Here is a 12,661-nt window from a genome sequence, read left to right on the forward strand (position 1 = left end):
TGAGTCATATGGTAAGTCTATGTTTAACTTTATCAGAAACTGTGAAACTGTCTTCCAAAGTGGCTGTATCATTTTACATTCTCAAAAGAAATCAATGACAGTTCTTGTTATTCTGAACTGTTGTCAGCGTTTGGTATAGACAAGTTTTTTGGGTTTTAGCCATTCTAACAAGTATGTGGTGATATTTAACAGCTGTTTGCATTTTATTTCCTTAATGAAAAATTACATTCAGCATTTCTTCCTGTGCTTATTTGCCATCCATGTATCTTCTTTGTTTCGATCTTTTGCCCATTCAAAAATTTGGGTTGTATCCTTCCTGAGTTTTAAGAATTCTTTCTTTATTCTGCATATGTGTTCTTTATTAGACATGTGATTTACAAATATTTTCTCCCAGTGTGTGTTTTGTCTTTTAATTCTCTTAGTGGCTTTCACAGAGCAAAGAGCTCACAGTACAATCTTTGACGAAATCCAATTTATATTTATTTTTCCTTCAGGGACGCTGCTTGCGGTATTGTACTTGAACCTCATCACCAAACCGAAGATCATGCAGGTTTTCTCTCCAGCAATGCATGCTTGGGCCTGCTCCCCACAGCCTCGCACTCACGGCGCGCTTATAATGTGATACTTGCCAATCTGATGAGTGAAACACAGTACTCACTCTGCATTTAATTTGCACTTTCCTTATTACGAATAAGGTCTAGCATCTTACGTCTAAAATTAAAAAAACACAAACCAAACAACTCCTGAGCCCTTCCCGGCCCAGCCTGCTCAGGACTCGGCCGCGCCGCCCGCCCCCCGCGGGGCCCTGGGCGGGCAGGCCTGGGAGGGCCACCGCAGCGGGCCGCCTCCCGGTCCCCCGGGGGCCACCGAGCCCCGCCCCGAGCCTGCCCGCGGCCGGCCGGGGCGGAGCACGTGGGTCCATGGGCGGGGCTGCTCCGCCCGATTTATTCCCGTCCAGGAGCAGGAGCGGGCGCCCCGCGGTCGGAGCAGCCCCCGCACCCGCCCCGCGCCCGCGTCCCTCGGCATGCCGGGCTCCCGCCTGCGGGCCGCGCTCTGCGGCGCTCTCCTCTGCGCCTCGGGGCTCTGGGCCGAGTCCGGTGAGTGGGCGCACCGCTCGGAAGGTCGCCGCTGCGCCCGGCCTCGCTCGATCCCTGTTTACAAACCCGGGCGACGGGCGGGGGCCGCGCGAGGGGCGATCTCTTCGGCGGCGCCGGGCCGGGGGTGGGGGTGCGATGGATGCGCTCGGCCTCCCACGTGCGCTCTGCGCCCCGGGGTCCGGGGAGCGCTGGAGGCGTCAGAGTTGGGCGGGGACTCGGGACACCGGGGACAGCCCAGCCGCCCCCAGGGATGTGACTTACACAAGACAAAGGAATCCGCTGTGCAGGGCCCCTCTTTTCCCATCTGTACAATGAGGCCAGTGAACTGCCTTACTTGGGCGCGCCTCCCGCTCGGGAGTTCCTGGGACTCCCGTACTGATACGCCCTCTCCAGCCGACTTTCCCGGCGACACCCGCCCGCGCCCTGGCGGCCGCTCAGTTCAGTGGAGTGGAGTGTTGCGCCCCGATTTGTGGTGGCAGATAGGCAGAGGGCGGGGTGGGAACGGGATGGTCGGGGCTCCAGCTGGGGCCCAGGAGGGGGACTGAGAGCCTGCGGAGGGACTTGGCAAAGCGCTGCCCCCCGGGGTGGCGTCTCTGGGCTCCCTCGCGCGGCCTTCGGCCGCTGCTATGTCTTCCTGGGCCCTCCTCCCCTGCCTGGGAGGCCTTCGCCGACAGCCGGGCCCCCAGCAGGCCGGTGGTGGGGTTGCCCCAGCCCCTTCTCTGCGGGGCCCTCGCAGCCCCAGCCAGGGCTGGGGAAAGGGTGCCCTCCGTGGGGGATGCTAGGGACCCTTCCGGCACGCCCTCCATCATTTTTTCATAGAAATAGGATTGACTGAAGCCTTGGGGCGTTCAAGCTGGCCCCTGGTGCTGCCATCCTGTGACAGGTGGTCCTCAGGCCTGGAGTGAAAGCCGTAAGGCCACTCTGAGCTCCCGCCCAAGCCTGAGAGGCAGCTGGGTCTTGGAAGACTCTTTCCACTCCTTTCTGTCCTCACAACCTGGGTTCTGGCAAAATGTCCCTGGGGAAATCTCCCGAAGCGCAGGGCTCTGAAATCCTAAAGGTGGTTCTGCAAAGGGTGATCTGGCCTTTCCCATAAAGGGGCAACACCGCAGCTGCTCTGTGCAGGTCGGTCTAAGACCACAGGGCATGGGACACCTTCCACTTTACTCCCACCGGACCTCTGCCCCACGCAGTAGGGGCAGAGGGCAAGGTTGGGATGGGAAGGAAGAGGAGCTGGACCTTGTTGGGACAGCAGCCGGAACTCGGGCCATTCCCAAGCCTCTGTGGCAGTGTCTGCTGCCTGCCAGGTCAGGAGAGGGGATTAACCTGCTATTTAAGGCCAATGACTAATAGCTCTTTGGGAGCCGCCTTAAGCCTTCACTGAGGTGGGGCTCTGACGCTTATTAGCATTAGCGGTGTTCTCTTCTCCCTGGAGCCCAGCAGGGGCCCAGCTCTCTGGGTCCGTGGGATTTCAGGAGGGCACCACAGTCTGGGAAGCATGATTCTGTGGGGAGAAACAAGATTTTTCATGCCTTACCCCAAATGACGGCCTTCGGTGTGGGGTATGGGGCGGCCCTTCTGGGATGCTAAGGTCAGCTAGAGGATCCTGCACGGGCCTGGCTCACCTAGAGGGTTGCCATTGGTCAATCAAGGGACCAGGAACAGGCTAGTAGTGCACATCTGCCTCCCAGGCCCCCACCAGAAGCTGTGATGTCCTCTCCAGCCAGCCCCCAGCTCCTCGGGCTTTGCCTGCTGCAATCTTCCCTGCCGCCTCCTCTCTGCCTGCTGCCTGACCTCCTCTCTCACAGCCTCCTTGATGCCCTCCCTGTCTCCTGCTTCGTCTGCTCAGAATCCAGGGGGATCTTTGTGAGGCTACGCCATGCCTTCCCCCCGCAGAGGGGGCCCATCCACCTTCTACAGGTGGGCTTTTCTCCACATTCTCCTTCCCAGAACTGGGAATGGCTTCCCCACTCCCACCTCACCTTGAGACCCTCTGATTTCTTTTCCTGGTGGACAGTGATGGGGAGGCCACAGGAGGGTTAAGAGCTCCTGGTCTACAGGAGGCAAAGTCTAAACATGTCATTCTTAAGGTCCTCCCCAGTCTGGCCCCAGCCTCGCTTTTTGCTGTGTCTTACTCTTCTCCAGCACATGGAGTTCCTTGTGCTTCTGCTGTTCTTTAGAATGTTTGTCCCTGCCTCCCCAGCCTGACACGGTGGCACTCTGACCTCAGACACAGCTCATGTGTTCCCTCCTCTGTGAAACCGCGACTCCCCGGCAGGCTCCCTGCGTCCAGTGCCCCCTCGTGCAGGCGTCTGTCCGAGCTTACGGCGCCTCTTCCCTACCTGTTGGCTTGTCCCCTTTCCCACGGCTTCGTGAGGCCTGGGCTGCACCCAGTTGCTTTGACTGGGGGTCCCGCCTGTACATGATAGTTGGCACCCCAAGTATTTACTGGCTGAATGACTTGTTCTGAGCCAGAGCTTCCATCTTAGGTGACTTCTGTGACTCCAGCCTGTGCCTGAATGGCGGGACCTGTTTGTTGAACCATGGCAAACCCTCCTTCTACTGCCTCTGCCCGGATGGCTTCACAGGCCTCATTTGCAATGAGACTGAGAAAGGTACCTGCTCTGCACCCGGTTCCCAGTTGCAACTCAGGCTGCTGGGCCGGTCCTGAGGTCGGGACTGGTCCTCACATTCCCCTGGAAACTCCCAGGGCGCTTGGAAAACTGGGTGCTTTCTGTATCTGGGCTCATTCACTTACAGTGATCCTCCCTGGCATCAGGCTGGCCCAGGCTCCAACAGGCCGACTGGGGAGGGAGGAGGTGCGGGGGGGCAAGGCAGGCAGGGGGCTGAGTGTGGGAAGAGGGTCCTTCTGGGCTAGGCCCATCTGCTGCTGCCTGTCTGTGTCCCCTGCTCCTTCTTGACCACCTTCCCCCTTCTCTGCCTTGCCTTCCTAGGTCCCTGTATCCCAAACCCCTGCCAGAATGATGCTGAATGCCAGGTGATTGATGGCTCACACCGAGGTGATGTCTTCACCCAGTACATCTGCAAATGCCCGCATGGCTACACAGGCATCCACTGTGACACCAGTGAGTATCGGGGTTGGGCAGGCGGGGGGCGCAGACCCTGAGTCACAGTCCTGGCAGCCCAGGCCATGTGCCTGCCATATTCCCTTTATCAGGTTCTCCAGGTAGGTTGAGGGTGGGACAGACCCTCTGTCAGCCTGTGGTGGAGGAGGGGATCCTGTTATTCCTCTCCGGGCTTGCTCCCTCCCAGCCTGTCTCCTGGGATTGCAGGCCCAGGCTGATGTTGCTCTAGGGGAGTGAGGGGTGGTGAGGGCAGAGGTCATGGAGTTCTGTTTCCTGAGTCACCATGAACTAGACACTCAGCTTTAGGATTTAGGGAGGGAAAACAAACATATTCCTAACTTTCTGGGGCCTGGAAGGTCAGTGGATAAGGCTTGAACCTTGTGATTTGGTAGGTCCTGGCCCATGTTTGACCTGTGGCTTCATTGCAGAGTTTCGGGAGGAGGGGCAGGCCTGGGCAGGCTGGGCCCCTCCTGTTTAGGCTGTCAGCGCTGCCTGGTTTATGCACGGGGGCCGGCATCTCTGGCCTGCCTGATCATCTACTTGGCTGCCAGATGGTCCTGGGTGGGTGCCAGCCCACATCGCCAGCACTGGTTCTCCAAGCTCTCTTCCCTCCCGGCCTAGTTAGAGTCCCTCCCACCGAATCAGGACTCCTCCTGGGCTGCTGTGGGTGGGCACATCCACGTCTAATGTCCAGGGATGGATAGAAGGAAGGGGGTCCCAGTTTCTGCAGTCCAGTGGGTATGTCACCGAGCATCTCAGGCAGGGGGCAGGCCATCCACTTTCTGCCAGATGTGGGGACACTGGCTAAGGTTTGCTGACCTCCAGGAGGAGGAAGGGGGAGGGCTGGGCCGGGCCAGCTGGGTAGGAGCTGGGGCCCAGGGGAGAGCAGGTCAGGTGCCCTTGGAGGGAGCAGTGCCCAGGGCCTGTACCTGGGCCGTGCACTGAGGCCGGCATGTGTAAGATCCTGGATGCAGGACTGTGTGTGTGGTGCGGGTAGGGTTGCCAAGGCAGACAAGCCCTGGGTGGGGACAGGGGCACCCACTGATTGCTGTGCTTGGAGCCGGGGTAGCCCTGGGTGTGCTGAGTCAGAATTACCCACTAGCCGTCCCCTGCGTTTCGGCTTGGGGTCTGCCAGTGCTGGACAAAGTAGCACCTGGGCAGGTGGCAGGCGAGCACAGAGGCAGGGGAGCCTGTCCTGGTTCTTAGGGGTGTGTTTCCGTGGGGCCCACAAGTACCTCAAAGGTGCAAAGGATGTGCGTTTGGGCCCCACAGGGTGTGGACCTGTGGGCTGTGAGTTCAGTCTGGACCCGAGTTCAGCTCTCTGCTCGGCCCCTGTGAGTCTCGTAGCACTGACCTCAGCATGAGCTTAGGGTGTTGGGGTCAGGGTAGTTCTGCCCCTGGGGGATGAGAGAGGCCTGGCCCCCAGGACCACATCTCTGGGGTAGTGGTGTTGGTCCCTCGGCCAGGGGCAACTTCACCAATGGCAGGGGCAGGACCAGTAGTTGGAAGGGAGGAAGGGTGCAAAGGAAAACAGTGGCATTCACACCCTACCCTGAAAACTCCTGCCTGTGGGATTCTAGAAAATTCCAGGCAGATTTGCTTAACGTTGCATGTGTAGTGCACACATTGCCCTCCATCTAAGGGGCCCCTCTTCCCATGGCCGTCCTCCTGGGGAAGCTGGGGGCTGGGCTGGATGTGGCGGGCCTCCTGCTGGGGTGGGACACCCTTTGCACCAGAATATCTGCTGCTTTGTCCTGTAGAAATGAGACCACCTAATCAGTGCGGTGGGAGACTCCGTTGCCGGTCACAGCAGGGCCCCTGGGGCCAGCTTGGCCAGGAACCTTCTGGTAGCCCTCAGACCCAACCCCCACGACTGCCTGGCCCCTCCTCCTCACCATGTGCTGGTTCTCAGCACCTCCTCTTGGGCTCTTGTTGTCCCCTCGTGGTCTCTTGTCTTCTGGGTCCACCTGCCTGGCCACCTGACTGCTGTCTCCTTGTCAGCCTGCGCCATGCCACTGGGCATGGAGACGGGTGCCATCACCAACTCGCAGATCTCTGCCTCATCCGTGTACCTGGGCTTCCTGGGTCTGCAGCGCTGGGGCCCCGAGCTGGCCCGCCTGCACCTCACAGGCATCGTCAATGCTTGGACAGCCAGCAACTATGATAAGAACCCCTGGATCCAGGTCTGGAAGGGATGGCCCTGGGGTGGGTGGCAGGAAGGCAGGGGAGGGGAGGGGAGATGAGTGTTGTGCCTACGTTTGGGGGTCCCCATGAGAGCGTTTGCACCTGGGGTCCAGGTAGCAAAATAGGAAGTTCCCACAGTTGAAGTGACTGCTAAGCAGAGGGCAGTCTTGGGGGGCCTGGAGTGGGTGTACGGGACGAGGCGAGCAGACCCAGGCAGTGGAGAGGCTGTTTGCACTGGGTGAGGCCTCTGGGCGCACCCTGAGCCCAAAGCCCTAAGAGGGCCAGATGAGAAAGCCCCCCTCCTTTGTCCTGCTTGGGTGGCTGCCCCTCTGGGTGTGGAGAGTGAAGCGGGTGGAAAGAACCCAGGAGCTGAGGGTGCTGTCCTCCCGTCGAGTCCAGGTGAACCTGATGCGGAAGATGCGGGTGACAGGCGTGGTGACGCAGGGCGCCAGCCGCGCAGGCAGCGCTCAGTACCTGAAGACTTTCAAGGTGGCCTACAGCCTCGATGGGCGTGATTTCCAGTTCATCCAGGGTTCAGGGGAGTCAGGAGACAAGGTGAGGCTTGTTGGGACCCTAAAGAAGGGCTGTGGTCAGTGCCCTCTGCAGCCCGGGCATTGTTTGAGGGCCCCCAGTGAGGGCCCCAATGAGGCAAGGGTTCCCTGGGTGATGGGCCATGAGATGGGTCTCTAGGTGCATCTTTCTGGTTCCCAGAAATCAGGAATCCCAGACTGTGCTCACCGTCTGGGTTGCAAGTAATAACTCCACTTTATAGAAGAGAATAGTGAGGCTCAGAAAGGTTAAGTGACCTGTTGAGGGTGGCTGTAGGAAGCTAGGATGCATTCTGAACCTCTAGGTCTACCATGTATAGTTGTACAGGTTGTACACTGCTCAAGGGTGTCCTTTTAAGTGAGAACCGTTCACAACAGAGCCATCATGCTTGTGTTCTTCTTCCATCTGTGGGAAAATTGTTGTAATATAAGTGCCTCGAGAAAGGAGTGACTTTTCCTAATTTGTGGATCAACCTATAAATTATAGGTGGCCCTGTATGAAAGATGGGGGGTTTTATGCCTAGGCCCCACGATGACCAAGGAAGGTGTGAGGAAGGGAATCTGTTGAGGGCTGTGGGGTGGCCAGAGGAAGTTAGGAGCCCCCGCTGGCTCTACTAGGCCCCACCTCTGTCTCGTCAGCGGGAAGGGGAGGCAACCCTAGGAGGTGGTCCTACCCACAGCGACTCATTCCTCCAATCTGCCTCTTCCCTCCTAGGTGTTTGTGGGTAATCTGGACAACAGTGGCCTGAAGGTGAACCTGTTTGACCTCCCTCTGGAGGTGCAGTATGTGAGGCTGGTGCCCACCCTCTGCCACCGGAGCTGCACCCTCCGCTTTGAGCTCCTTGGCTGCGAGTTGAATGGTGAGTGCTGGAGGCTGTGGTCTCTCCCGCCTCTTTTGTCAGCTATCCCCCCCACCGTGGCAGCGGTGCTGGGTGGGTGGCAGCAAGGCCCAGGGATGGCTCACACGGGAGGTGGGAACTAGAGGGATCCTCGCCTGCCCAGATGTTAGCTGTCTGCCAGCCCGGGGCATTCTGGTTCGTAGAGAACATGATGCCACTTAACATTTGCAGGGTATTTTCACTTATTCTCTCTGGTTCCTTGAGCCCCTAGACCATGTAGCTTAGTTCTGTTTTGTAGACCCCAGCTCCATGAGGGCAGGGAGTTCGTCTTTTTTGTTCACTGCTGTGTTCCTAGTGCCTAGAACAGTGCCTGGATCATAGGCGCTCAATAAATATTTGGTTGAATGAGGGAGTGTGAATGAGGAAAGGGAGGCCTGGATAAATTAATTATTGAGGGCACACAGCTGGTAAGTGGTAAAGCCTGGTCTAGATTCCTGGGCTTCTGACACCCTCCCACCCAGTGCTTCCCCCACCCAAACCTCTTTTAGGCTGCATTCAAGAGGGACGTGGGGGCTTCTAGGGTCTTAGGGCATGGAGCTGGGGCTTTCTGCTGGCCTTTCTGGTGAGATTCCCAGATGAAGGGACTTGGGGTGGGAGGGCCAGAAAGGACAGGTTTCTGCTGAGCCAGGAAAATTGACCACTGGAGAGGACAGGGTATAGGGGTTGGGCTAACTTTGTCTCAGCCCAGCTCAGCCCTGAGGCCTGGGTAGTTCCCTGTCTTTGCAGCCACAGTGCCACCTACTGGCCACCATTGTAACTGTAGGGCTCCCTAGGCGGCGCTGCGGAGCCGAGAGGCGGCTCCCTGCCTTTCTGTCTGGTCTTACCCAACCCCGCTCTCTGCCCACCCTGCCCACCTTGTGGCACCTCTTCCTACTGTCCTGTTTTGATACCACCTAGTACCACACGGAGCTGAGTTCTGTGTCTGGCTGAGTTTAGTCTTTTTTTGAAGTATGAACTTAAGTCAGTGTGTTCCCTGCCTTTTTGAGCCTTACTGTTCAAGTGGGGAGGTAAAGACTCGGTCTTCTGCCAAAAGGAAATGTAGGCAATCGGTGAAAGACAGACAGATCTGGGGAACCCCTCCCTGGGCTCCTGTCCCTGGAGTCCCTTGCCCCACTCACTGTCACAGTGTGAAGCCTTTGGCTGTTAAAGTTGCCTGCCTGGTCCTGTCACGGCTGCTTCTCTCTAAGGCCAAAAGAGGGTAAGCCAGGCAGGCCGAGGAGGTGGGGATGTCCTGTCTGCTTCTCTCAAGGTCTGGACTGTCCCCTCTCCCTAATAGGCGCCACCCGGGGCTTGCAGGGATGCTGACTCCCAGCCTCACCTTGGACCTGCAGGAACAGAATCCTTTTAACAAATCCCCAGGTGGTCTGTGAGAAGCACCGCTCTACTACCCCATTTTACAGATGGGGAGACCAAGGCCCCGAGAGGGGCAGGGACATCCCAGGGTCACACAGCGAGTGATGGAGCTGAGTCCTGACCCTCGGCTCTGTGCCCCTCCCAATTGCATTTTCCCTGGAGGGCTGTTCGACTCCGTCAGGCAGCCCAGCAGCAAGGGGGACAGGAATTGCTAGAGGCAGATGTGCCGTACAAGGGTTCACCACCAGCAGATGGTGTCAGCTTGGCATCCTCTGCGAAGCTGCCCCAGGCCTTAGCCTGCCTTGAGAACAGCCACCACCCTCACCAGGAGCCGGTACCACTGGCAGGCATCAGCACACGTGGGAGGCACGTGTCTCTGGTGGCATGGGAGCAAGCTTCCTGGGGGACAGTGATGCAAATGCCGTGTACTGTAGCCTGCTCCCAGATGGAGGGATGGCTTTCCAGGCCTGGTGCCCCAGACTGCCTAGGTCCCCAAAGGGATGGCGTGTGGAGATTCTGCCAGGCATGTGCTCTCTTGGGAGTTTTATTTCTCCTGCCTGTCCCTAATTGTCCCGGCCACCTGCAGGTGCAGAGGCTAGCGCAAAACAGCTGCAGGACACCAAGGCTAGCATCTCGGGCCTGTCTGCCAGCACCCCAAGTGTACAGTGTTGAGGGTGTGGGGGCCCTCTGGTAGGCACTGGGGGAGGGGCTGCTGGGCTGGGATACTCAGCGATGGCCCCTGGGCCCCAGGAGTTCTGGCTTCTCTGACTTGCACCTCCTGGTGGGTGTGACCATCGTCCTGTGCACTGCTCGGTCACCTCTGCCCGGGCCAGCTGTCCTGGTGCTGGGTGGCTGTGAGGCTGGTGGAGGTGAGGTCACAGTGTGGCATGGTGGTAGTAGTTTGTGTGTGGGGGCGTGACTTGGACTTAATGCTTAATGGCTCACAGCCTCAGTTTTTTCATTTGTAGAATGGGGTTACCAGTGTTTTCCTCATTCAGGTTTTTGTGGTAGATTAAAGGAAATAAGCACTGAATTAGCCAGATGGTTATTATTAATCTACAGTAATCCCAGGACTAGTGGTGTGGACAGCAGCTGTGCCAGCGGGGTGACAGAGGAGGTGCTGGGTGTCCAGAGGAGGGACGTGCTCTGCCGAAGGGAGGTGGTCAGGGCAGTCTTCTTGGAGGCGGTGTCTCACGCAGCAGGCCTTAAAGGAGGGTGGGAGGTGGTGGATCAGGCCCTGCCCTGGAGCAAAGGGAGAAAAGTGGTAGGTCATCTGTGAAGGGCAAGTCAGGGCAGAGGTGGAGCTGAGAGCTGCGGGCAGTGAGGCATGGGCAGGGCAGGCAGGGAGAAGGTAGAAAGGTTGGCTCCAAAAGGCAGAAGGGGCCTTTTGCTGTTGCCTAAGAGGATGCCAGGGGCTGAGCAGGATCCCTGGAGGTCTCCCCTTCATCACCTTCTGCACACACCCCCGGGAGGCTGTGGATCCCAGATCTAGGTGATAGCCCCCTTCCTGGCAGGATGTGCTGAACCACTGGGCCTGAAGGACAACACCATCCCCAACAAGCAGATCATGGCATCCAGCATCCACAGGACCTGGGGCCTGAGCGCCTTCAGCTGGTATCCCTACTATGCGCGGCTGGACAAGGAGGGCAAGATCAACGCTTGGACCGCCCAGAGCAATAACGCCTCGGAGTGGCTGCAGGTGGGCTGGGCCCCTGGGCCGAGGGCCTGCCGGCTCACTCAGCCTTGAGGAGGGACACCTGACCTGGGCCCCTCCCGTTTTCCACCTGAGCACAGAGCAGATGCTCTGTGACTCTGTCTGAAAACATGGCATGGGACGGCCCTGGGATTCCCTGAAACTGAGACACACAGGAGAGTTTTGGAAAATCAGAGCACCTGTTCATTTAATAGTTGGGGAAACAGTCCCGGCAGAGTGGGGGCTTGCCTGGGGCTCTCTTTCCGGCTGGGGTGAGTGGGGTTTGCAGCCTGGGTGTTGGTACTGCCCGTCCAGAGGCAGCTGGGGGTCCCAGCAACGGTCAGGGACTGGGGGCAGGAGGTCTGTGTCTAGGCCCCAGGAAACACGTTTGCCTGTGGAGTGGGGTGTTGTAAGGAGGAAACCTCTTCCTTGGCCTCCCTCAGGACCCATATCAGGCTGTGGACAGCCCTGCAGGACCCTCAGAGCAGTGTCTGCCCCTACGGGCAGTGGCCTCTCCTGTCCCGTCCCCATCATGTGGGGCATTGGCTGTGGGTATGCCAGGGCAAAGGTCTGAGGTTTGAACTCTGTCACGGCGGAGTGCATAGTGTCGTCTGACGAAGTAGGTGGTAGTAGTTATTTTATAGATGAAGAAACTCACGTCCTGCCAAATGAAGCTGCTTTCCCAAAAGCAGAATTGATGATGCCCCAGTGTCTCTACCTTTTCCCACCCTACTGAAGATGATCGAGCACAGAAAATGAGGTTGACTTTTCTTACAGATTGACCTGGGCACCCAGAAGCAGGTGACTGGCATTATCACCCAGGGTGCCCGAGACTTCGGCCACATCCAGTACGTGGCAGCCTACAGGGTGGCCTTCAGCAACGATGGTGTGAACTGGACCCAGTACGGGAATAAAAAGGTGAGCGTCTGCCCCACCACCCTCCCCGTGCCACCCCAGGGGTGTTCTGTGAGGCTGGCCTGGGGCTCCGAGGGCAGGGACTGGCTCTGGGCCCTCCCGACACCCCCTCTGCCTCCAGGTCTTCCTTGGCAACATGGACAATAATTCCCACAAGAAGAACATGTTCGAGACGCCCTTCCTGGCTCGCTTCGTGCGCATCCTGCCTGTGGCCTGGCATAACCGCATCACCCTGCGTGTGGAGCTGTTGGGCTGTTAAGAAGTCGTGAGCCAGGCCGAAGGGGCCCCAAGGGCTATGCGGCAGCCCCCCACCCCCCCACCCCAACACCAGCCCTCCTGTGGGGCCGCCTCCACCCTCCCTCCTGATTGTGGCCAACCCCCAGGTCAGGTTCCAATCACCTTGCCCCCTCCCTGCCCTCTGCCTCCCCGGAGCCCCTGCACCCAGCCGTCAGGCCATCCCATTTTCTTAGGGCTGCAGGAGTTGAGTAGTCCTGGGATGGGCAGAGTAGGGCCAGGCAGGGGGTGCAGGTTACCTGCCCCTCTCCAGATCCATGGTGGTGGCCTCTGTGTCCTCCCTAGACCCTCACACCCCACTGCCCAAGGCCCTGGAGGGAGGCGCTGAGGTGCCAGGCTGGTGACTCCTGCCTGTCGGCCCCGAGGCGTGACACCACCACTTCTGCTCCTGCCACCTAGTCCCCTGACACTTACGCTTCCCCCTTACCTTCGCAGAGACCCCTGCTGACCCTTGTCCTGAAGTCTGGACAGACACAGTGGGGTGGGGTGGGTCCCTGCAAAGCTGGAGGAGGAGGCGGGCAGGCCTTTCTTCCTGCTGGGTCTTCACCCCCGAGCACACAGGCAGCTTCCAAAATATATTTATATCACCCCCCGG

General features: G+C 58.7%; 1 protein-coding gene across 2 annotated transcripts; it reads left to right on the forward strand.

Moving 5' to 3' along the window:
• The first annotated feature begins 928 nt into the window (after positions 1-928).
• MFGE8 (milk fat globule EGF and factor V/VIII domain containing) lies at positions 929-12,661 on the forward strand. 2 transcript variants are annotated; one of them, XM_037000567.2, is made up of 9 exons: positions 929-1,097; positions 3,584-3,709; positions 4,049-4,180; positions 6,182-6,363; positions 6,764-6,919; positions 7,628-7,772; positions 10,679-10,863; positions 11,635-11,775; positions 11,894-12,661. In XM_037000567.2, the coding sequence occupies exons 1-9, from the start codon at positions 1,025-1,027 to the stop codon at positions 12,029-12,031; spliced, it is 1,278 nt and encodes a 425-aa protein (XP_036856462.1). In that variant the 5' UTR covers positions 929-1,024; the 3' UTR covers positions 12,032-12,661. The 2 variants fall into 2 exon arrangements, with proteins under 2 accessions (XP_036856462.1, XP_036856463.1); XM_037000568.2 differs by lacking the exon at positions 3,584-3,709 and having other exon boundaries at positions 935-1,097.

Source organism: Manis javanica, chromosome 18 (genome assembly GCF_040802235.1).
Source record: "Manis javanica isolate MJ-LG chromosome 18, MJ_LKY, whole genome shotgun sequence".
Lineage (NCBI taxonomy): Eukaryota > Metazoa > Chordata > Mammalia > Pholidota > Manidae > Manis > Manis javanica.